The 26,022-nt window shown below is 43.7% G+C and overlaps 1 protein-coding gene across 3 annotated transcripts in view; it reads left to right on the top strand.

Moving 5' to 3' along the window:
* Positions 1-26,022, top strand: part of ASPH (aspartate beta-hydroxylase) — a 190,742-nt gene that overhangs the window by 84,350 nt on the left and 80,370 nt on the right. For all 3 annotated transcript variants that reach the window (XM_054984911.1, XM_054984913.1, XM_054984912.1), the window contains one exon: positions 550-594. In XM_054984911.1, coding sequence (XP_054840886.1) covers positions 550-594 — 45 coding nt within the window. The remainder of the gene's footprint in view (positions 1-549; positions 595-26,022) is intronic.

Raw genomic sequence — 26,022 nt, 5'->3', positions numbered from 1 at the left:
ATCTCTGCTCAAAGTCAACTCTGAGACTTCAAAATGCTGTAGCTCGGGTATTAACAGGCAGAACATGTGTGTTACTCTTATTCTTCGATCACTCCATTGGCTACTCATCAGTTACCAGGCTCGATTCAAGATGCCAGCTGTCATAAAGGTAAAGAGTAAAGGTAGTCCACCCCTGTGCAAACACTGAGTCATTATTGACCCATAGGGGGATGTCACATCACAACGTTTTCTTGGCAGACTTTTTGTTACGGGGTGGTTTGCCATTGCCTTCCCCAGTCATCTACAGAACATGTGAAGATGCCAGGGATTGAACCCAGTGTCATATGCACACAAGACATTGGCTCTGCTTCTCTGTGCAGATAATTACAATTATAATTATATATATATAGTAGTTTAAATCTTTTTATCTCATTCAAGTTTTGAAGGGAAAACTGTAATGGTGTTTGGTATTTTTTCCCCAGTGAAAAGAAATTCATCAAATAATTTTGTTAAAAAATGGTTAAAATGCCTGTGAACCTTATTAAATGGTGACAATTTTTTGAATTACAGAAGTTCCTCTTGATGCTGAGGGTCATTCAAAGGATGATCTAGTGGGTAAGCCAATTTACAGACACCCTTTCTTCTATTAAAATCAGTGTTTCAGGCTGTTTACCCAGGAATCTTGATGTTTTAAAAAAAGTTAAGACAAAATTATAGCAAAAGGTTGAAATGTAATGATTGTTCCTTGAGATACACATGGACACCCTTTCTTTGATATGGTTAAGAAAGTACACTTATGCAGGTTCAAACAAACGTTTTCATGCTCCTTCTCCTTAAACTCAGGAGCAGAAATAGAACAAGGACAGTTGAGGGAGACAGATACCATTTTATCTTGGTGTCTTCATACTCAGTAAAATTATTTCTCTCTCTAAGCATTCATCACCTAAATAAGAAAGCAGAATCCAGTGGCACTCTAAAGGCTAACAGCATTTATTCCAGCATAACATTTTGTGAGTCACAAAGTAGATGAAGTCAAATATGCCTCATGAAAGCTTAATGCCGAAATAAATTTTGTTAGTCTGTAAGGTGCCACTGGACTCCTATTTATTTTACTCCAATGGAGCAAAGTGCCAGTTTACTGCAGTAAAAATGTACTTTTTGCATATGGATTGTTTTTTTATAAGTACTGGTCTGATACACTTTAAGAATCTGTTGTTTATACAAGGAGCTTCTTCGGGAGTTAATTCTAGCAAGTCATCGCAAAGAGTAAAATAAATACATACTTTTGTCCAGGGAAGTTGATGGTTAGTAGATTCAGGACAGATAAAAAGAAGTACTTCTTTACACAATGTAACTGACTTAGGGAATTCACCAAAGGATCAAATGGGTTTTAAAAGCACGTGACACATTCCTCACATCTTCTGAAACAAAAGTGAAAAACAAAATTAGACTTAATACAAAACATTTCTAATCTGGAAAAGCAACATAAACAAACTGGAAGTAGAAAATCATATAAACAATTATTAATGGAACGTAGGAAATTAGAATTGTTAGATATGACCCAAATTCAGAAAAAATATACTATCCCTTAAGCAAAAATTCTGGCAGAAGTCCCCAAAGCAAATGAAAATGTTAGCTAAAAGGGTGCAGCAGGAGAAGGTGGCAAAATTACAGCTATAGAAGACCCAATAGAGAATATACATTATAGTACAGAAAAAAATTCAGATATTTCTAAACTTCTACAAAAACGTCTATAGTTCCAAAGAGATTCTAACTACTAACATTGAAAATTACTTCCTGAAACATCCCATAAAATACTATCAGAAGAACATAAAGCCATAATGGAAAACCTCATCTCGACACAGGAAGTTAGAGAGGCCATCAAAAACCTGAAATTTAACAAAGCCCCAGGACCAGATGGTTTCCCATCTGAATACTATAAAAAATACTCCACACTATTAGCTCAGCCACTAGCAGAGGCCTGCAGCTACATACTAAATGCAGGAGTCATGCCACCTTTGTGGGTCAGGCTTCAGTAATAGTCCTGCCCAAACCAGGTAAAGATACTACAGAAGCAGCATTGTATAGACCAATCTCACTCCTAAATATGGATTTTAAAATTTTCACATCCATTCTAGCTAAGAGATTAGCTTCATTTATTACACAATACATAGATCAAGATCAAGCCGGTTTTATGCCTGGACGGGACATTACAGACAATACATAAAAGCTTCTCAACATACTAAACCACTGCACTCAGACTAAACAGAAGGGAGCTCTTCTGTCCCTAGATATCCAGAAAGCCTTTGATTCAATTGAAATTTCATATCTGACAGCTGTGCTTAGGAAAATGGGATTTGGGGGGAAATTCTTAGGGGCAATTAATACCATATATGCCACTCCAACAGCAAATTTGAGACTAAACAATACAACATTGGAAAAATTCAAGATTAAGGGAGGAACAAAATAGGGGTGTCCTTCATCACCCCTTCTATTTGCAATAGCACTTGAACGCCTTGCTGACAGAATAAAGGCAACTAAGGAGATTAGAGGAATACAAATCCGAGAAAAAAAGTATGAACTCTCAGTGTTTGCAGACAACATGTTATTGTTTGTATCACACCCATCTTCTACAATTAGACACATACAACAGGCCCTGAAGGAAATAGGAGAAATATCAGACCTACAAGTGAATTTAGAAAAATCGCCAGTTAATTTAGAGGGAGATCAGATTTCAGAAATAAAGAGTACAACAGTCTGTAGATGGGCCATGACTTCTATACAATATCTAGGCATAGAAATATAAAAAAACCTTAGTGATATTCCAAAGCTTAATCATGATAAATTTATGAAAGACATACAACACCTATTAAACAGATGGCATAAGACAACTCCAATGTGGTTAGATAGGTTACACATGATTAAAATGTTTATGCTTCCAAAACTCATTTTCATATTTTGAGCTATACCCATAAAGTTACCTCTTAAAACATTGAAGAATTGGCAAAAACTCTTTTTAGATTTCTTATGGTCCTACAAGAAACACAGGGTTAATGCTGACATACTACAACGGAGCTCTAAATGGGGAGGGCTAGGATATCCTGATGTTATTAAATATTGTAAAGCCATTCATCTTTCAAATGCAGTTAAATTGCTGGAACTAAACCATCAGCCAGAATGGGTTGCACTACAACTTGAATATACCGCACCATAGGAAGTACATGAAGTTGTATGGCAAAGAACAGCTGACAGACCCCCCAAAATACAATTGAATCGATTTCTAACCTCAGTACTGGAGGTCTGGGATGAACTTAGAACAAAATTACTACCAAACAAATCCAGATTACAAACCTTTTTAAATCAGCACTGGTTTCTACCAGGATTGGGCAATAACTCCTTCCAAGAATGGAGAAGGGCCAAGTTCCTACTACTTCAGGATCTCGCAATCAATCGTAAATTAATAGATAAGACACTATTAGAGGACAAATTAGGTACATCAATTCCATGGTTTCAATATCTTCAGGTAATGCATATGTGCTCTCAAATAGATTTGCAAAATGTTTTTAGGCAACCTCTAACAGACTTTGAGGTAGTAATAAAAAAAGCACAGGAGTCGAAAAGACACCTTATTTCAGCCATTTATAATGCATTATCTGACTTGTATAAAACTTGTACACTCACCTATCAAGCACGCTGGCAAAAAAAACTGTGACACACAACTGACAGAAGCTGATTGGATATTTATTTGGAAACTTCCCCCTTTTAAATCTCGCATTGTAACTGAAAGTTTACAAGCATTCAAAATTGTCTCATACTGGTACATAACATCTAAAAAATTAACCCACATCATACCAGCTGCCAGTCCGACCTGCTGGAAGCAATGTGATGAGTAGGGCTGTGCATGGGCGGGGAGATTCGGTATTCCCACTTCGGGTTTACCGATCTGGGAAACCGATCTGGAATACCCCCAAATTCGAAGCGGCAAGATTCGGGTTCTGCGAAGATTCGGAGCATACTGAAGTGAGGGTGGAAAACTCCCCCCACCCCCCCTGGGGCAATCCCTCCACCCCCCACCCAACCCTGGGGAGACCCCTCCAACCCCCACCCACTTACCTGGCAGCGGGAGGGTTATCAGCTGGGCGGTGGCAGCACAAGGCTGTTCTACCTGGAGCAGCCAGCTCCTGTGCCACTGCACCGCTGCCCGAGCCTGCGGAGTGGTGGGGAAGGCCAGAGCCGCCTCTTCCAGTTCTTCCTACCCCTCAAATGGCCACCATGGTGCGGGCGCACCGCAGCCATTTGAGGGGCAGGAAGGGCCAGAGGAGGCGGCTCCAGCCTTCCCCACCACCCCTCAGGCTCGGGGGCGGCACGGTAGCGGCGCGGCAGCAGAGGAGCCGTCCCGGAGCCACCGCAAGATAGGTGGGGGGGAGGTGGCAGGGTTGATGTTTAAAGGGCCCCACCGCTGCTTGCAAGCAACGGCAGGGCCCTTTAAACAAGCCCTGAAGCTTTCCGAAGCATTTCCGAATGCTTCGGAAAGCTTTGCTTCAGTATTCCAAAGCAGGGCCAGCATGCTGGCCCCGCTTTGGGAATACCGAAGCTTTCCGGATCGGGTCTGCATCAGGTATCTTTACCCGAAGTGAAACCCGAATCGCACAGCCCTAGTAATTTGATAGGAGATTACCTTCACTGCTGGCTATACTGTCCCAAAGTAGCAACCTTCTGGGAAAGAGTTCTAAACGAAATCAGAACAATCACAGGCATGCATATTCCCATTTCACCAGAGTCATTGCTCCTAAACACATGGGCATTAACAGGAGGTACTTGGATTAAGACACGAACTACGTTGATCCTGTTACCAGCTGCCAAAGCAGCTATTGCCTCCCACTTTAATGTTTACATTTTAGGCAAAATGCATTTTACAGTAATTTTATTTATATGTATGTTTTTATTCTTGTCACCCACTGGAAAAATGTCAGTGCTCCAGATCTTTCTCTATGGCATACAAAATTATGAGACAATTATACTATGGCTGCCATTACACATAATCTTTCATGTATAGACCCCCAAGTGACATCAAGATACTTTATACCTAGCTGGTACACAGTCTTAGAATACCTAATGAAACAACAAGAAATCCCCAAAAGACTTAAAGATATAGATCTGTGGTAAACTGGAAGTATATAATTCCTCTATATCTCCACTTTTAGTTATACATATCCACTTCCACATGCTCAGATACAATAGCACATAACAGGATTGATATTCAGTACAGTAGGATTTAATAATTGCTAAATGCTTGCATATGAATTGTAAATATGTTATTTATGATTGTATGGATGTATAATAATTTGAAAACATACTGAATGTAATAATTGTTTATAGATACCTGTTCTTGTAAAACTTATTTGTATTGTTGGTGATTTTGAAAACAATAAACAGAATTTGGGTGTGAGGGAAGCACATGACACAAACTCACAGAGAAATAGGTCTAGCAAGTACTTTTAGCCATACTAGCTCAGTGCAGTGTGCCTCTATCAGTTGCTTGGGGGAAAACAGTTCACAAGATCAGCAGCCACCTTTGGGAATTCTTAGAAGCATTTTGCTGGCTCCTGGTACAAATAGGATTCCAGGACTAGATGAACAATTGGCTTGATCCAGAAGGGCCCTTGAAAGCCTTTTCCCTAACTAGTGGCATAGCCTCATACCTTTATGTTGTTGAGGTCCATTAAGGCAAACCCGTAGCCCACAGGTCTGGATTCTAGCATGACTATTTGAAGAGCCTGAGTTTAATAGGCAGGCAGCCCCTCCCTTCTAGACCACGTTGTTAATCACCCATTCACACCTGTACGCTAATGGTAGCTTTGAAAAGGTGATGAAGCAAAGAGATGAAGTCATTTTCATTTCATTTGCTAACAAGAATTGTCTCTCTTCGGTGCTTTTCTTGGGCGTTACTACTCTTGGGGTATACTCTAGACACTGCTTCTTTCCATGGAGCAGCTGCCTTTTATATCCAAAGCTCTTATGGCATTCTTTCAAATCATTATTTCAAGCTCTGGAAAATAGCATTTGGTCCAGACTAGGGGTGTGCGCTTTGGGTTTACGATTCGGGTAAAATACCCAAATTGAACTTGACCCGTAAATATTTGGGATTTCTGAATCAGAGCCAGCATGCTGGCCCCGATTTGGAAATCCCAAATCAAAGCTTTCCGAAGCATTCATAATGCTTCAGAAAGCTTCAGGGCCGAGTTTAAAGGGCCCATTTAAACATCCCCCCCAGCCCCACTTACTTTAGCCCTGCTGCTTGTGGTAGAGGTGGCGTTTGCGGCAGCATCGGCTCCGGCCCTCCCCACCGCGGGGTGATGAAGGAGGTGGAGAAAGCCTTCCTGCTCCTCAAATGGCCTCTGTGCTGCAGGCCCAGAAGAGGCAGTGCAGCGGCAGAGAAGCCGGCTCCAGACTGTCCCGGCCTCATGCGTGCTGCCACCGCCACAGCAGCAGCAGTGGTAGCGGCAGCAGTGGCCCACCACCCAGCTGATTGTCAGGGCTTGCTGCGGCTGCCACTGGGCGTGGCACTGGGCAGTCTGCTCCTGACATCACAGGGGGGCCAGGGACTCTGCAGGACCCTGCTCTGTGGAAGGAGGGGCGGTATACCTCACCCAGACTCCCTCTCAGTCCACTCGCTGGCCTGCTCAACCTGGCCTGCTTACCCTCTGCATCCTCCTTCATCTCCTCCTTCCAGAACTCTCCTCCAAGCCACCACCCTTGCATCCTACTGCTCTCACTCCACATCATCACTCCTCACTCACACACCCCACCTCAGAGCTCTTCCTAGCCACCTTATATAGGGCTTCCTTTCCCCGCCCTGCCCTCCTTCTGGGCTTGTTCCCTCTCCTGACTTGGCCCAGCTGTGCCTTCCCTCAGGTGTTTCCCTCCTACCACTAATCCCTTCTTGGCTTCCTTGCCTTGCTGGCAGGGTGGGGTTGAATGCGAGCCATCCCCAGCTGAGGTCTCCTTGGCCTTGCTCATGAGGAGCTGCCCCAGCCGGCTTCTGTGCTGCTGAGCCTGCCTGGCCTTGCTCGCGAGGAGCTGCCCTGGCCAGCTTTTGTGCTGCTGAGCCTGTCTGGCCTTGCTCGCGAGGAGCTGCCCTGGCCAGCTTCTGTGCTGCCTGTTCATTGATGCTGGGAGGGGCTACCCATCTCCTCCCCCAGAATGCCTGTGGCAGCTCCACCTGGAGGGGCTTGGCTCCTAGCACCTCCTGAGCCAGGCTGCTGTCCTCTAGCCAGGGTGTGGCTCTGGGCTGTGGTGGCTGCTTCTCCTCCTTGGAAGGTAAGGGCTCTGTCTGGGCTGTTGCTGTGTCCCTGTTCCCCTTGCCTTGGCCCTTTTCCTCTAGCCTGCTTAGCCCCCTTTCTCCCCCATGGTGGGTGGGACTAGCTGGCTTCTCCCTGCTCCCTCCAGCCTTCTGAGGCTTTGGCCTTTTGCCCCTTCCCCCTGGAGTAGGCAGGGTCTGGCTCTGTTTGCCAGACAGAGCAGCTGAACTGCTGTCTCCCGGCTGCCCCCTGCCGCTGTCTGCCAGCAAGTCCGGGGGCTGGGCTGCTGACCCCGGACACACACCCCCTCTTAGCCTGGACACTGGCTCGGGGGGGTCTGGCTCGAAGAGGCGTGACATGAAGTCCGCATCCCTATGGCTGGTCCCCCGGCGGTAGGTAATGGTGAACCGGTATGGCAGTAGAGACAGGTACCACCTCAGGATGCGAGGGTTGTGCTCTTTCATCCGGTGCATCCATTGGAGGGGTGCATGGTCTGTCACCAATGTAAAGGGGTTATTCGCCAGATAATACCGCAAAGCCCCCACGGCCCATTTGATGGCAAGGGCCTCCCTCTCAATGGTGGCATACTTCTGCTCCGCTGGCTGGAGCTTGCGGCTCAGGAACAAGACGGGCACCCTCCCTCCATCTTGCTCCTGCATCAGGACCGCCCCCAGGCCTGAGGCCGATGCGTCAGTTGCCAGTACGAAGGGTTTCTCAAAGTCCGGATTCCAGAGCTTGGTGGTGTCCGATAGTGCAGTGCGTAAGTCCTGGAAGGCAGCCTCCCGCTCCGGCGTCCAGCTGAGGCGACTAGGGCTGCCCTTCTTCAGACAGTCCGTCAGGGGGGCTGAGCGGGTCGCAAAATGGGGGATGAAGCGCCCGTAGTAGCCAAGAAGCCCCAGAAACCTCCTGAGCTGACGCTTGGTCTGTGGTTGGGGCACATCCCCTATGGAGGCCACCTTTTCAGGCGGGGGTCGGATCTGTCCACCTCCGATGACAAATCCCAGGTACTTGAGCTCCTGGAATCCCAAGTGGCTCTTCTTGGGGTTGGCCTTCAGCCCTGCCTTCTGGAGTGCGGTGAGGACTTTCTCCAGGTGCTGTAGGTGGGAGGGCCAGTCGGGACTGAAGATGACGATGTCATCAATGTAAGCCATTGCAAAGTCCCGACAGTCCCCCAGGACTTGATCCACCAGCCGCTGGAAGGTAGCCGCTGCCCCGTGGAGGCCAAAGGGCATGCGGCGGAACTGGAAGAGGCCCCGGGGGGTGGCGAAGGCCGTCTTCTCCCGGTCCTCCAGGCGCACTGGTACCTGCCAGTACCCTTTCGTCAGGTCGAGGGCGGACAAGTACCGGGCCGGCCCCAGTTGCCCCACTAGGACGTCCGCCCGCGGCATGGGGTATGCGTCGAACTTGGCCACTTTGTTCAGTTCCCGGTAGTCGATGCAGAAGCGAGTCGACCCGTCTGGCTTTGGCACCAACACGATGGGGCTGCGCCATTCACTTCGGGACGGTTCAATCACCCCCAGGCGCAGCATTTCCTCCGTCTCCCGATCCACCGCCTCCCACTGCTTCCGGGGGATGGGTCGCCAGGTTGCCCGTGCAGATTGCCCCGGCTGGGTGGGGATGGCATGGTGCACCAAGTTCGTGACCCCGGGGCGTCTTGAAAAGACCCCGGGCGCTTGCTTCCACAGGGCCTGTAGCTGGGCCTTCTGTGCAGGGTTGAGCTGTGGATCCACCTTCGGCTCCTCGAACTCTGGGGCGTCAGCGGTCCATGGCAGCTCGCTGTCTGGGAGGTCTAAGGGGTCTTCGGCCAAGGCGCACCCATCCTCTGGCCGCTCATGCCACCGCTTGAGCAGGTTCACGTGCAGGGTTCTCCGTCGGCGTCGGCCTGGCCCGCACTGCAGCTCATAGGTGGTGGGGCCCAGCACCCTCCGAATTTGGTAAGGGCCCCTCCATGGGTCCCCCTCCTCCCGTGGGAACACCGAGTGGTGTACCAGGACCTTCTCTCCGACTTGGAAGGTCCTCATCCTTGCGCCCCGGTCATAGGCCGCCTTCTGCTTTGTCTGGGCGTGGGTCAGCTGGCGGTTGGCCTCAGCCTGGGACTGCTGCACCCGCCCACGGAGCTGGCTCATGTACTCCGATATGGGGGGAGCAGGGCTGCTGGTGCGGGGACCCCACTGCTCTGCCAGCCGAGAGAGCATCCCCCGCGGCTTGCGCCCGTACAGAAGTTCAAAGGGGCTAAAGCCAGTGGACGCCTGCGGGGTCTCCCTAAGGGCGAACATGAGGGGGTCGATGTATAGGTCCCACTGTCGAGGCTTGTCCCGTGTCATCTTCCTCAAGGCTTCCTTGACGGTCTGGTTCAGACGCTCTGCCAAACCGTCAGTCTGAGGGTGATATGCCGAGGTGAACACCTGCCGGATCCCCAAATTCTGGCAGAGTTGACGCATGGCTTTGGCCCGGAACGGCCCCCCCCGGTCTGTCAAGATTTCATCAGGCAGTCCCACCATGGCAAAAAGCTTGGACAGGGCTCGTATCATCCCCGGGGTCTGCATCGTCTTAAGCGGGATGACCTCAGGGAATCGTGTAGCATAGTCCACAATCACCAGAGCAAAGCGGTGGCCCCGGGGCGTGCGTGGCAGTGGGCCGATAAAGTCCATAGCGATGCGCTGGAAGGGCGTCTCCATGACGGGCAGCGGGGAGAGGGGGGCCTTTGGTGGGCGCCGGGCTGCCACCCGCTGACAGGTGGGGCACGAGCGGCAGTGGGCCTTCACGTCCGCATTCACAGAGGGCCAGAAGAACTGCTCGAGGATCTTCTTCAGGGTCTTGTGGTGCCCCAGATGCCCGGCCCAAGCGTGTTCATGGGCCGTGCGGAGGACTTCTGCCCGGTAAGCTGCCGGCACCAGTAGCTGGCGGATCTCTCCCTGGCCGTTTGGGGCACGGGCTAGGCGGACCCACACCCCTCCTTGCTTCTCAATGCGGGGAAGCCGTTGGGACCTCCGCTCATCCTGCACTCGGTCCTCTTCACGAGCTGCTGTCTCCCGCAAGCGCTGTAAGGACTCATCTGCCCCTTGGGCCTCGCAGAAGGGGCGGTCGGCCAGGGGTCCCGCTGGTTCCTTGGCCTGCGGGCCTGCTCCTGGTCTGGTAGAGGGACCCTCATCCGGGTCGGGGGCCTCCTCCACTTGCAGCGCTGGGGCAACCTGTGGGTTTGCCAGTCCCTCGGCTGCCTCCCTAAGTAGCCTGGAGAACCCCGGGGCATCTCTCCCCAGCAGCATAGGGAGCGGTAAGTGGGCTACCTTGGCCACTTCCAGGCGGCGGAGCGCTCCCAGGTATTCCACTGTGATCCAGACCATAGGGTACGGCTGGGTGCGGCCCATCACGTCTGTCACCGGGACCCAGCGATGCACTGGGGTGTCAGCTGGGATAAGTTGGGAACGAATTGCTGATACTGCGCTCCCTGAGTCCAATAGGGCTTGTAGGGTCTGCCGTCCTATTCTCACGGTGGCGCACAGCCCCTGCACCGCCTTGCCGGCTGGTGGGTTAATTTCCCACGCGAATGCGCATACCACTGGTGGAGTGGCTGTGGGGGTGCAGGCTTGTATCTGGTGTTCCACCGCCTGTGCTAGCTTCACCTGAGCTGCTTGGAAGGTTGCCTCCAGCTTCCTCCACATCTCGTCCAGGTGTGCCTCTAGCCATGGTCTGAGCTCTGCAGTGGCATTGGGATGCATCCCCTCGCCTGGCGCCTGCGTTGGAACGACCTTCCCCGTACGGGCCACCAACTTGTCAGGGCTTGCTGCGGCTGCCACTGGGCGTGGCACTGGGCAGTCTGCTCCTGACATCACAGGGGGGCCAGGGACTCTGCAGGACCCTGCTCTGTGGAAGGAGGGGCGGTATACCTCACCCAGACTCCCTCTCAGTCCACTCGCTGGCCTGCTCAACCTGGCCTGCTTACCCTCTGCATCCTCCTTCATCTCCTCCTTCCAGAACTCTCCTCCAAGCCACCACCCTTGCATCCTACTGCTCTCACTCCACATCATCACTCCTCACTCACACACCCCACCTCAGAGCTCTTCCTAGCCACCTTATATAGGGCTTCCTTTCCCCGCCCTGCCCTCCTTCTGGGCTTGTTCCCTCTCCTGACTTGGCCCAGCTGTGCCTTCCCTCAGGTGTTTCCCTCCTACCACTAATCCCTTCTTGGCTTCCTTGCCTTGCTGGCAGGGTGGGGTTGAATGCGAGCCATCCCCAGCTGAGGTCTCCTTGGCCTTGCTCATGAGGAGCTGCCCCAGCCGGCTTCTGTGCTGCTGAGCCTGCCTGGCCTTGCTCGCGAGGAGCTGCCCTGGCCAGCTTTTGTGCTGCTGAGCCTGTCTGGCCTTGCTCGCGAGGAGCTGCCCTGGCCAGCTTCTGTGCTGCCTGTTCATTGATGCTGGGAGGGGCTACCCATCTCCTCCCCCAGAATGCCTGTGGCAGCTCCACCTGGAGGGGCTTGGCTCCTAGCACCTCCTGAGCCAGGCTGCTGTCCTCTAGCCAGGGTGTGGCTCTGGGCTGTGGTGGCTGCTTCTCCTCCTTGGAAGGTAAGGGCTCTGTCTGGGCTGTTGCTGTGTCCCTGTTCCCCTTGCCTTGGCCCTTTTCCTCTAGCCTGCTTAGCCCCCTTTCTCCCCCATGGTGGGTGGGACTAGCTGGCTTCTCCCTGCTCCCTCCAGCCTTCTGAGGCTTTGGCCTTTTGCCCCTTCCCCCTGGAGTAGGCAGGGTCTGGCTCTGTTTGCCAGACAGAGCAGCTGAACTGCTGTCTCCCGGCTGCCCCCTGCCGCTGTCTGCCAGCAAGTCCGGGGGCTGGGCTGCTGACCCCGGACACTGATCACCCTTCCCCTCTCCCTGCTGGCCAGGTAAATGGGTGGGGGGTTGCCCCAGGGGGGATGGGAGGTGGGGGTGGGGGATTGCTCCCCCTCACTTCAGTATGCTCCGAATCTTTACAGAGCATACCGAAGCAAGTAAATACCAGAATTCTGGTATTTCCAATTTTTTTCCCCACTTTGGGTAAACCCAAAGCTGGGAAACCCAAATCTTTTCGGGATGCACAGCCCTAGACCAGACCATCAGGCCACCAGTGTAATTCTTTCACAAACTGCCCGAGATACTAAGTTCTGCCATTCCATGTTCAGCACACCTACAGTCCATCTCACTGTCCTGACCCAGTTTCTTTTTTTTCCCCATGGGGCAGTTACCTTTTATATCCAAAGCTCTCATGGCATTCTTTCAAATCATTATTTCAAGCTCTGGAAAATACCATTTGGTCCAGACCATCAGGCCACCAGTGTAATTCTGTCACAAACTCTGCAATTCCATGTCCACTGCACCTACAGTCTGTCACATTGTCCTAACCCAGTTTCATTGGCATTGTCCCAGAGCGTGTATGTGATGGAGCCACCCTGGAAGATTATGATGACTTTTGATGAAGGAAAGTAACTTCTTCCTGTGCTGTTTCAACCACTGTCCAGGTGTCTAGGGAAACAAATCTTGTAACTACAGTGGATACCAAGACCCAGCCTTCTTGCTGGCAGAAAGCAGGCTCTTGTAAGCCCCTGAGCCTGATCCTTACTTTGAGCTCCATTTCTGGAGTTTGTACACTATTGCTGGCTTATGGCTCCTGGACCACAATGCAGAACCATTTCTACATCTGTGATAAATGATGCCACTCCAAAGCCCATCTCTGGAACCCAGAATCAGAATAACCTGTCCACTTTCACTGTCACAAGTAGTTTATTGTTAACCAGATATTGAACAGTATGAGGCACCAATGGTGATATGGTTCACCTGTCAGAGGTACGAAATATGAAGCAGGGGAAATGTCAGACAGGGTCCAACATGTCCATTACCATCAGGCTCTGGTCAAAGGAAGAATTTGCAGAGTAATGGGACAGAATAGCAAAGAAGCCTCTGGAACAGCAATAGCCTGGAGCAAGTCATATGTGAAGCATAATCCTTATAAAAACATTCAAATCAAGTTTGTTTACTGAGCAACATGCTGCCACTCCTTGCCCTTACCAGATTCCTAAATGACGTTTCATTTAGGCTCCAGATGAAGACATTTTATTTTCAGCAGCTACATTCAGATGTCTCTTTACTGCGGCTTAGGATACTGGTAGAGAAACTGATTTTGGTTAGCCGGTGCTCTTGCATTTGGATGTCACAGATATCTGGAGTTAGTGTTTGGCTGTGATTGTTCAGGAAGGAGCAAGACACATGATCAAACCTAGAAACAAATTGGATTCATGAATGTTTTTACTTAACTGTGATTATGTAAGGTGTTTGAATGTAGCGTTAAATTTCTGCTTACTGCTTATTTCTGTTCTTGCTGACATTTTAATATTTGCTGATGATGATTATTATGGAAGTTTTCAATATTGTATAATTATTGCATTATTAATAGAAAGCAAGATAGAAATATTTTAACAAACTGATATAGACCGCTGTATCAATAAATGCATGTAAAGAAGTGAGGGAATAATAGAGGGTTCAAGAGGGGTAGTTGGGAAGTTTAGTCATGTTGGAAAAGTTTGGTGCCAGTTTGGTGTAGTGGTTAAGAGTGCGGAACTCTAATTTGGAGAGCCAGGTTTGATTCCCCAGGTTTGATGTTTTGTTGTGGGGATAATAATGACGTACTTTGTAAACCGCTGGGTGGGCATTAAGATGTCCTGAAGGGCGGTATATAAATTGAATGTTGTTGTTGTTGTTGTTAAAACAGAAAGATAAACGTTAAGAGAAGATGACAGCCACATAATATTTTGTTTATGGTTGAGGATTTCAAGCATGTTTCGGAGAATATGTAAAGACAGTGTATCTGAGGGTTTTGTTTTGTTTTAGCATTCAAATGGTGTTAGGTGGCAGGCCTCTACACTTACACACTCACACACACTCCCAGCAAACCAGATTTTGTCCCTCTTTTCTCTGTTCATTCCAGCCTGAAGATGTGACAGATGGTCAAAAATCCTGCCTCTTTCTGTCAGTCAGCAATCCCCTCTATGCCGGTTTGATGTGTGCACTGAGCAGCTAACAGCCAGTCAGGACACATCTGGAGGAGCCAGATTGGGGGTCAGGGGGAGTAGAGAGGAAAAGCTGTAAAATCATCAGTTTGAGTCAGATAGAGATTGAGCTCCCACAGATTAAGATTCCAGGGATCCTTTTCCAGGAGCTGCATTGTCTCAGAACCTGGTTTGGGGAGAAAGTAGGATAATATAGTGAGTGCTTTAGAGATAGCATTTGTGCCTCTAGAGGAGTAGGTTGGAGAGAGGGGAGTCTTTTCTCAGGCGACTAGGTAGGTTTCAGAATCTGGTTTTTAGGAAAAGCCAAGAAACTTTAGTGAATGCTTTAAGAGGAGACTGTGCCTGTCTCAGAGCCTCATTTTGGGGGGGAAGCTGGCTAAAGATTTGGAGTTTCCAGGAGGAGCTGACACTTATACTATGGGATTCCTGAAATTGTGGGAAAGCCAAAGATTCTCCTCAAGAGTTTATAAGCTTGGCTGACAACTACTGTCTGCACCCAGTAATTGTCAATTAAAACATTATAAATGAACAAGACCAACAAATAATGCAGGTTACACTTGTAAATAATTTCAAACCTCTTTTCTGCACATCTTTAGATCCTTAAGAACATCCTTATCCAAGAACATAAATAAAAGTTACCAGTTTTTTCCTGTTCCCCTCCTGTCTCATGTGAAGTCCTAGGGAGGACAAGAACATAATTCACGCAGTACTAGAGAAAAGAAGAACTCTGATGCTGCCATCATAACTGTAGCAAGCAGCCTCCTTAATTAGTCTGTGGTAAATTCTCTCACATGTACTTAACTGCACTGAGGAGCTACTTGGGTTCGGTCTGTCAGGTGGGGGTTGAGATAGAAACCATATTGGTCAAACTTCTCATAATGCTACCTCTATGGTAGCTCCTTTTTAAACCTCACTGAAGATTACTCCTAAGGACAAGTCTATCTTGTATTTTGATTATTAGTGCTCCCTGCCAGTTACTCAGTATTTTAACAGTGCTGTTTGTATTTGTATACAATACTGTTTGTATGGTGGTTTGGTGGCCTCAACTGCTGCATCTGCAGAAAACTTCTGGAGTCAAGTACGAGAACACAATGAGAAGAGGGGGTGAATGAACATGTGTGGACGCAGGAACAAGAGTTGGTTGGCAGGAACATGTAGAGACTCCTTGCAAGGTATTAAGAGTATTTGAAGTAAAATATAGTTCAACAAGCAGTTACGCATCTTGGTTTGAGAGCAGGAGTAAATATGTTTAGTGCCAAGCAGGCTGATAGTCATGAGTGAGCAGTGTGTATACTTCAACATATATATGCCTCTGTACATGTATCAGAGTGGACAGGAAATAAATATGATTTTACAAACAGCTACGGTAAATCTACTAACTTTGCTGTGTCTCCTGAATTTGGGGGGGGGGGGAAGGGTTGTAGATGATTTCTTCCTTGGCAGGCTTGTCGTAAGACTCTTGTGTCCTTAACAGGCTTATTACAGATGAGACTCAGTATTCATTCAATATTTCAGTTCAGTTCTGCTTGAATGGCTTGCCTCTTTGACTCTTGAAACTCAGCAGTAGAATCTAAGTGAGGCTTTAGCCATATGCAAAATGATTGTTTCACACATGCACATAGCTTCATTGAAAATGATTGAATACAATAAAGAAGACATGCATGAAGGATTGTGTAATGAGTCGTTAGGTTATGGTCACTTTTCTGGGTGGTATTAATTATTCAAATTAAACCCTTTAAAAGTAATGCTATTTGCTTGGTAAACCTACATCCTTAGTTAAACATACATATTTAATTTGTGTGCATGTGTTTTTAAATTGTTCATAGTACAACAAATAAGTAGTTCAAATCACCCTGTAGGAGTTGGTAATGCATTTTGTATTTGTGTGTGAATAATATTTATATGAGGATAGTTAGATGGGTCGTTACGTTGGGCTGCAGTAGAACAGCAAGATTTTAGTGCTGTGACACCTTAGAGACCAACGAGATTTTCAGAGTGTAAGCTTTTGAGAGTTGGAGCTCCCTTCTTCAGACATGAGCTCTGACTCGCTGAAGCGTAGTGTAATGATTTCAAGTAAATGTGTGCATGTATCTTTAAATGCTTGGTGAGATAGGTGAAGAGTGCAGGTGAGAGAGGGATGAGTGAGTGATATGATTGGTTGATGACTGAGAGTGTGGGCGGAGTGAAGGCAGTTTAGACTGGGAGTAGAGAGAAAAGTTTTAGTCAGAAGAAAGCCGAAATGGTTAAAGGGAGTATCTAGACAAGTACCACTAGAGGCGTTGGATGAGGAGGAGGAAGATGAGAAATGGTGGAGATTACTTAAACAGAAAGGGTACATTAGACTACAAGATATACTATGTGGGCAGTCGCTTAAACCATTACAAACATTACATGACGAAATAGGTAGACAATATTGGTTGAAGCTAATAGGTTTACATAATAGACTTAAAAAGATAATTGAAAATAAGACTTTGATGATGGGGGAACCAATGGAGGAGTTATTGAAGGTGATGATAAACACAAAAAGGGGATTAGTAGGTAAGATATATAGGAGGATGACGTCTGATGAGGATCGGACAAGAATCCTCCTTCAAGGGAAGTGGAGTATAGAAATTAGTTTAGAGGGAAGAATGGTTGATAGACTCATAAAAGGTATACAGAAGATAAAAGTGCATAAATTTAGAGAGTTGGAGTTGAAATTTTATATGAAGTGGTATAGAACTCCGGTTATATTGGCTAATATACTCCCATATGTGGTGGGAGGTACAGAAACTAAAGCCTTTTGGGAAAGGGTAACAGAGCAACTCTATAAGTTTTTTGTAATAAGACCGAAGATAGACTTTGAACTGATGTTAGGTAGTACTTTAGGCCATCAAGGTATTAGGAAAGAAGAACAGGACCTATTTAAAGCAATCGTGCTAGCCGGTAAAGCAGTAATAGTATTTGGTTGGAAAGATAAAACCAAGTGGACGGAATTAAATTGGCAGAATTATTTATTTGAATATATCCGATCAGACATTATAGCTATAATTAATCAGGATGAGCCATGGGAATTAAGGGTAGGAAAGATTAAGGAAAAGTGGCATTTATATCTAAAATGGGTTATGGAAGGTCAACAACGGGATGTTCGGTGGAAGCTTCTAGGCCTCTGCCCCTGGCTAGGAAGGATGAGAAGTTAACGGAGGGAGGGAGGGATAAGGGTATGGGGATATAGATGGATAACTTGTATGAGGAATAGCCATCCAAATATATAAAATCCTCCACCCCCCCAGCTACGGTATATAAATATCCTCGGTGACGATTCAAGTGAAGAGAAAGAGGAAGGAGAACTAGAGACGATTAGAAGAGAGAAGGGACTTAGAGATTAATCTTTTTTTATTTGGATGTGGAGGAACAAGATAATACATTGATTTATGGAGGGGGTTGGAGGGCAATGGGTATATATGTACGGGAATAGGGATGCTTCGCAGGCAATGTATTACATATATAATATTGTAACTATTAATGTGCACAATTAAATAAATAAAAAAAATTTAAAAAAAAGAAGAAGAAGAAGAAAGCAGGCTAGCTGTGTGCTGTTTGAGTATGTTGAAGTATTTATGAGAGAAATATAACCTGTATGGAACCTGCATGTTTGTGAAAGAACACTCAGTAAGGGAAAGAGAGGACAGCTGTGTGCTGCCTGAGCAGGTTTAATATTTCTGTGAATAATAGTTAGAGAAAGAAAGGCAAGCTGTGTGCTGGCTGAGTAACTTCAAGCACGTCTGTGAGGAATATTGAGTCAGAGAAAGAGGCTAACTGTGTGTGAAGCCTTAGAAGAGATCTGTGTGAATGAGTTTAAATGAAGTAACTTTAAGAACCAAGAACAATTTTTATGAAACTGATACGCTTCTTGAAAAATAAAAATTTATTTTGTTTTGTTATATCCCAGAGTAGCTGTCATTGCTATATCCCATTCTTATCCTCAGGGCCACATAGACCCACGAAGGAGCCTGACGCTTAGGCATGTTGCCAAAGGGAAAATTTAAATAACATATCTTGGAATATGTTCCTGGTGGCAGCAATCTACCCAGAGGGTGTAAGGGAAAGATTAAAGGTAAAATCTACCCAAGAGAAGTAGAGGATCATAACACTTACACTCTGAAAATCTTGTTGGTCTCTAAGGTTCCACAGCTCTAAAATCTTGCAATAATACAGTTCTTTTTGAGTGTTCAAAACACTGCATACAGCCCTTAGGATAGTTTTACATTTTGCAGCAAAGCAGAAAGAGAAAGAAGAAATGACGACAAGCAACGTTCCTTTGTTTATAACAGTACTTTACAGACTAATATGAGCAGAAGAAAAATCCCATTCACACATTCTAATTATCATGGTAGAGAAACAAGCTTGAAGTTGAATGATACTGGGCTAAAAATCTTATATTTCTAACCATAAGGGTTTTTTAAAAAAGAAAATAATGTGAAATATCTTGCAGCTCACAGATTGAGGACCGCAAAATCATGCTCTTATTATTTAATATTCCTCAGACTAGGTATTTACTAAAATTATGCAGATCCAGAACTGCTTATAAATCTTGGGTGTGGTTTGCCATGGCATGGTGACATGTGTGCTATTTGGAGAGCCTAGCTACAGATCCTGGAAACTCTTCCACCTCTCTAAGTGACATAAGAAAGAAAGCTGAATGCCTCCCAATCATTCTGCGGTACAGTTTATACTGTTCTCTTTGTGGCTCCAGCTGTTGTGGATGTGTCTGAGTTCTGGTCTGGCTTGTCGTAGGCCACAGGATAATAAAGCAAATTTTCCTTTGACCCTTGATTGGCATGTGGACGTCTAGGTTTCATTCTCTTCTTTTTCACAACCCAGAGAGTGGGAGCTGTTCATATTCTCATTGTTTCTGTTATTAAAACTTAGTACAGTCTCTAAAGTCCAATGCCTGCTGTTTGTGGTTAGCATCAGCCTCTTCCCTACTTTTATGCTTACACCTTGATTGATAACATATGCTGTAATAATAGTTGAGGGCCTGTTCAAACATTCTTTCACTGTTTCCATTGTTTGTTTATTTGAATTATTTATAGTCTATCTTTCTCACAGAGACTAAAGGCAAATTACACACTGTAAGCCAATACAGTCAACAATAGGAGCATTGAATAAACAATGTAATAGGGTACTTGCATGCAAAATTTGCTGAGATTTGAAAACAAGCAGAAATCCAATACAGAGGTGAAACAATGCTAAAACAGAGCATAAGCAATTCTAAACCTAACATATTAAACAATGCAGAAACTGCCCAGTAGGATCAACAGACAGTACATAGTAATATAGTCTATAATCCCTATCCCTTTACCAATGCATCTCTTTGAAGCCACTACCCCTGCTATCTGAGTTAAAAAGCCCTCTTGAATAATTGGGTTTTGCATAGTTTGTGGAAAGCTAGGGGAGTGGGGAGCTTTCTTGATCCCTTCAGGCAATCTGTTCCATAAGGTAGGGGCCACTACAAGGAATTTATATGTGGAGGTAGCTGCTGGTTTTGCCCACGTGCAGGGTTTCATCTGCAGTTGAGCAAAGCTGCTGTGGCAGACCATAGGGAGAGAAATAATCCCATAGATAGGAGGAACAAGGCTGTGAAGGGCTTTGGGTAGCCAATGGAGTGACTGCAGAATGGGAGTAATATGTATGCTCCGGCTAGCTCCTGATCATAATTGAGCTGTGACCTTCTGTACTAACTGGAATCTCCAAGTTGACTTGGAGGAGAGATCTATGGAGATTGCTTAACAATCACCACATTCGCAGAGATACTATATAATATAATTAAACAGGAGTCAGTAGCACTTTAACTCACTCAAAAGAGTGAATTTACTGTTTCACCTTGGCATTTTAACAAATAATTAACGGAACTACTTTAATTGTATCTGGGAACTCAGCCAGTTATGGGCATTATCTCTTTTCCTTCTTTTTTTCACTTCAAAGAATTCATTTCACTTTCCTTTTTAAAGAAGAAATAAAGACGTGACAGCCAATTTCAAACTGTTTGGATTACTGGATGAATTTTGGATTATAAACTACCTTGGGAAAAAAAGATGGCCAAACATTGAATATTTGGCAAACTTATAGTCTAAACTCTGATGTCAAAAACTGACCAAGAATAATATTTTTGTTACATAATCACCACCTACTGGCTTGAAGAATAAACTGACTTTCATTTTCTCTTGTTCATGTGTTTTAAGGAAGACTTTTTTGAGATATTTAGAGGACGAAAGAGTTAAATTGAAGAAAGTGGTTGCAGCTATGTGAAAGGCCAAAGCTGAACTAACTTTAGAAGATATTATTGATATAATATCTCAAAAATAATCTCTTCTTTTTCAAGGCAAATTGAAACTTTGTTTATAGAATTAAAGCAAGAATATAAAAGGCCCTTAACCCAGATGCAGCAAGCTGATGAGGAGATTCAGGAAGTAGTGCTGGAAGATAAGGAATCATCAACTCAATTACAACAAATGGACTAGACTATGCAAGGATTCTTCATTGGATTAAGGGAATATTTCCAGAAGCTAAGATCTGAAATACTCTCTGGATTGCAAGAAACAAACCAGAAAACTCAAGAAAGTAAACAAGCCACTCAAGAAATTAAGACACAGCAGAAGGAATTTAGAGAGAATTCAGAAGGAATTTAGAGAGGAAAAACTGAATTAATATAACCATTACAATCAAGCCTATTGAGAAGAGCAAACCTGAGAATGGGAATTGTGGTAACAGAATTCAGAATCAATAATCTGGGCCTTTGTGGAACATGAGAAATTCTGAATAATATACATTCAGTGAGTGCATATTGAGGGTTAATACGAGACTTTTGAAGGCCCAAGGTGACTTTGATACAGGAGTCCTCGTCCAACGAGATGAGACTGACCAAGTTACTGGAATCCATTTCAGGCACACAAGTTAGAAGAAGGCATGAAGAAAAAGAATATAAATGGAGATTGAGGGGGAGATTTAGTTTGAAGCTTACACAGTTATTTACAATTATTGTTGACTTCTATAACTATATTATGGAACTTTCTCTCTTCCTCAATACTATTTTTATTTCTGTAGGGGGTTTTTGTATGATTGGATGAACTTTCTATATATATAATAGATTAATCTATCAAATCTGGAACACAGTATTAAAATAGATTAATAGTTAAACTAATAAGTTAATATACTAAATACTGTGAGGCCAAATAAAATGTTGAAAACAAAATGCTCGAAGTTTTCCTTGTGATAAACTCTAAAAATATGTTATTAGATATTTTACTCACAAGTACTACAATGGAGATGTTGGGGAAGATATATTTTGAAGTTTATATATTCTCTTACAAATAATCACTATTGATTTATATAGCTAGGTTATAAAAATTTCTATCTTCTTTAATATTATTCTTACTATTATGTTTGTTTTGTATGATTGGATGAATTTTCTATATACATAATAGACCAATTTATTAAATTTAGAATGTACAATTAATATAAAAATAAATTAGCAGCCAAGCTAAATAGTTAAACTAATAAGTTAATATATTAAATATTGTGAGGTTGCATATAATGTTGAGTACAAAATGTTTAAACTCTCATTGTGTGTTGACCCCGCCCCCGCAAAATAATTTTATAGGTATGTTATTAGATACCCTACCTAGAAGTATTGTAGTTTTTCTTTCTTTTTTCTATAACCGATTAATTGAGGGAGAGAAATAGCAGTATGAAATTCAGTTATGTCATATATCTTGCTTATATCTTCCATGCAGGTTAAATTTAGCACTATATATTCTATATATTCTTTATGTTGTATCTCAATGTGTTTTGTATACGGTTCTATGCAATTTCCATTGTTATTCCTATTAAATAAAATTTTAAAAATTTTAAAAAAGGAGCTACTGATTTAACACAGTTTAATTCCTCTGGAATTTTTTTTCATGGTAAGGAAAAGCTAAGACATTGCTAACAGCAACTAGTATTTTCGTTAACAATTTTTTACCAAGCTTAATTTTTAAAGTATAGCAGTATATTGTTGATAATTAGAATTGTTGCTGAGACATTGAGCTTTTCTCAGTTACTTAATTTTCAGTGTAACTTTTCCTTCCATTATTTTATATCTATAATTTTATATGCTCATACACAGGCATCCTTCTCTCCAACCATTTCCTTATACTATAGTATGCCCAAGAAAGAGGCTGTGTGAATGAAGGCTCAGGTCTGTGCAAACATATAAGTTTTCATTTCCAAGAGGCAGAAACAGTTTACCCCTTTCCTCATAGCGTTTTTGTATGCACTACTCTAGTTTCCTCCAAATATGTTAACAGTTGCCATTTTCTCTGTGGAGAAACATTGAACACATTGCAGTTAAGGACATTGTTTCAGTAAAGGGAAGACCTGATCTTTACTCATGTCAATGGGTGGTTTAACCTTCACTGACAAGCATGTTCTTCCTCCACACATATCAGCCATTACAACAATTGGCATATTTCTAGTGTGTGTATTGACCGTGTGTATATTTATGAAATAAATTGCAGTTTCTTGCTGCAAAAAGGCTATCTTTCTTTCATCGGTAGCAACTTTGTGATTAATTATTCTGGTTATAATAAAAGACTATTACCCAATTAAATACTGTTACAAAGTTGCATATTATTATTAAAGATTACTTCTAAAATAATTTCTATATTGGTTGGTCCTCTAATTTAGATTTCCCCTTATTTTTTCAGATACATAAAGCTTCAAAAAGACTGTCCCTACAGCAAGAGGACCAGCCTAAATCATCCTCCACACAAGGAGCAGATGCTTGTTAGAGACCTGTCATGATGTAATTAACCAAGCAGTTCTGAAACTTGGGGAACAAACACTAAAAGCATTTTCACAAGTGATACAAGGAAAGCTTTCTGTCTGGAATGCATCTCTTGTGAATGTTGTTAGTATGATATACAAAGCAATAGAAAACCCTTTTAAAATTGAATGTATATTTTGGTCAATATAGATTTTACCTTTATCCCATAGATGCAAGAAATAGAAAAACAAAAAAACCCACCCCTCATTTGTGAAACAGCCTAAAAACTGAAAATGTGTAGCTCTCATATGTCATTATATTAGTATACCTTTAGCATCCATTTAGAAGCCTAATATACATCCTTATTGTCACATTTAGTATATAAAATGATTTTATTTTCTCTCTAGATCAAGCAGTTTCTTAAATATTTTCTATTTCATAATTGTTAATGTGCTATTTATGTAGCAGTAAGTGATTTGAGATTTTAATATATATAATATATATATATATATATATGGACACATTAAATTTTGGATGCAATTAAGTTAGCAAAGTTTAAAAACAGGATGAAGTAACTTTGGGGAATATTTTCATTTATTGTGGTGAACACTAACTAGGAAAATAGAGCTGTGAAATTTTGGCTTGGACCTATTCATATACTTATTTTGTAGATGATTTTTCTGTGTGAGCTTCATCTCACTTTAAACTATGTTCAGTGCAACCAATACAGGGAAAAAAACAAATAGTTAATCATGGCTATATAATAGATGACTAAAGGGATTTTCCTGGCTCACTCTTCTCATGATGAACATTGTATATTAAAGTGAACTTTGATGATTTCGATAGCATTCTGGAGTAGGACAGTGTTTAGACTAGAATGTGCCTGACACCCATAAGGGCTTAATGGCAGGTTTTTCTTTTTTGTCTGTGGGCCAAATGGTATCATAGCCATAAATTCAGTAAACTGTTGATCAGCAAAGCACTGCAATTAAATCTGCGTGCATATGCATTCCTGCAGCCACTTGCTCAGAAGTGGTCCTTTTCTACTTAGATATTCCAGAAGTGATTACTTTAGGTTGCAGCTGTTTTCAGAATCTGATTGGGAGAAAAGTGAGATATATTTTAAATGTTAATGTTAACTTACATGCTTGACCCCCCAAAAAAGTTTGTCATAAATTAAAGGCAGTATTTATTACTAAAACCCTTATTCCAATCATGAATGGAGGTGAACTTTAACAAAGGTGGTGTGTTAGATAATTTTTGCTGGTGTTGCTCCATTGATTTGTGTCCTACAATTCAGGCTACATTAATTATTTTGTTCTCTTTTGGCTCAGGAATAGTTTCTGTGATAATGCTGGTAGAAACTAAAATACAACCTCAGTTTAATGTAAGAAATCAGTAGGAACACTAACATAGTACATAGCCCATTAAATACTTAAGTACCATTAAAGTCAGTTGGGTTGTTTTGTAGAATATTTTTCTTTTGAACAACAACCAGTACTTAAACTTAAAGGATTAAAAAAAAAGAAAATTAGAATCATTAAGAAATTATGTTAATTTTTCATGTGTGGGAATCCAAGGTATTAATTCACAAGAGTTCTACAAACTGTGAGTGGGTATATCCCACACTTCTGTGGGTGATTCTTCCCTGCATTGATGCACAGTTGTGCACAGAGATATTTCCATAGGACATAAAAGAGCCAGGTTTTCTCTTCCTCCATCAGTGCTTAGGCACTACTCAAGATTGTTACTGAGACTGGGAAGCCCGTGCATGCCTCCTGTATCCCTATCCAGCCTTTTCATGCTGCTTAATCCCTAGGCTGGGGGTGGGATGGGAACGTGAAAAGTATGCACAGCGCAGGGATCATATGATAGATGTTAGGGTCAGAGGGTAGAAAACTTGCTTTGCATGCTGCAGGTCTTAGGTTCAATCCCTGACATTTACAATTAAAGAATCTTCTGGCTCAGGAATAGTTTGTGAGATGATGTTTGTGGTGTTATGCAAGTCCTTTCTCTCCTTGAGAGATCTCAAGAATTGCTAATAGTACTGTCTGCTCCAACTCTCTGTTGAGACAGTTTTGGGGACAAGGACTGTCTTTTGGCTTTCAGTGATAAACTAGAAGTGACATCATTGTGCCTGGGTGATGCTCTATGGTTAAACAAGCCCCCTCTCAGTAATGAGTTAGATGGACCAATGTTTTGACTTTATATAATAAGGCAGCTTCAAATGCTCACAGGCCTACTGGCCTGGCCTGGTGTATGGCCTGGGCACACCAAAGAGACAAATAGGACTCAGTTAGCCCCATGGGAATCACTTCACTCTTGGGCACAGCATATGTAAAGGGAAGGGTCAACCTCTTGGAATTTACACTATCAGAAAGCAATACTCTGCTAAATCAGTGCAAGTAGAGGCAAAGTATTACTATTCATGGAAAATTGTGTGTTTCTGTATAACAGAGCAATATTTTTTATAAAACCATCTTTTTAAGGACACTTGGGTGAAAAATAAGGATGTGTTTGGCAAAATGAACTGTTTTGTACACTGATAATCTATTTTTAAAATGCTGTAATAAAAAGTATTTCTATGCTGTGATCAAATTTTTAAAATACTTTTAATTATAGGATTTATGATACTCATGTTTACACAAGTGTGCCATAGTGGGTCAAGTTAAGGGGACTTGATGTACTTCTGTATTAATGTTTGGCTGCAATAAAAGACAGAAGAACATTTTCATTGATTGAGTCATTTTTTCATGAAACACAGACCCGAAATTGTTTTTTAGTTGTTTGTTTCTCTCATTAAAATTATGTATTTGTCATCAGTAGGTCATTTTTTTCCGTTTTGTTTTTTATTTTACTGTGAAGTTTTATCTTGTGATTTTAGGAAATATTGCAGCATCAGACAAGACAAACAGTTTTTTTT

Source organism: Eublepharis macularius, chromosome 7 (assembly GCF_028583425.1).
Source record: "Eublepharis macularius isolate TG4126 chromosome 7, MPM_Emac_v1.0, whole genome shotgun sequence".
NCBI lineage: Eukaryota > Metazoa > Chordata > Lepidosauria > Squamata > Eublepharidae > Eublepharis > Eublepharis macularius.
This window is presented reverse-complemented; position numbering and strand designations above follow the sequence as displayed.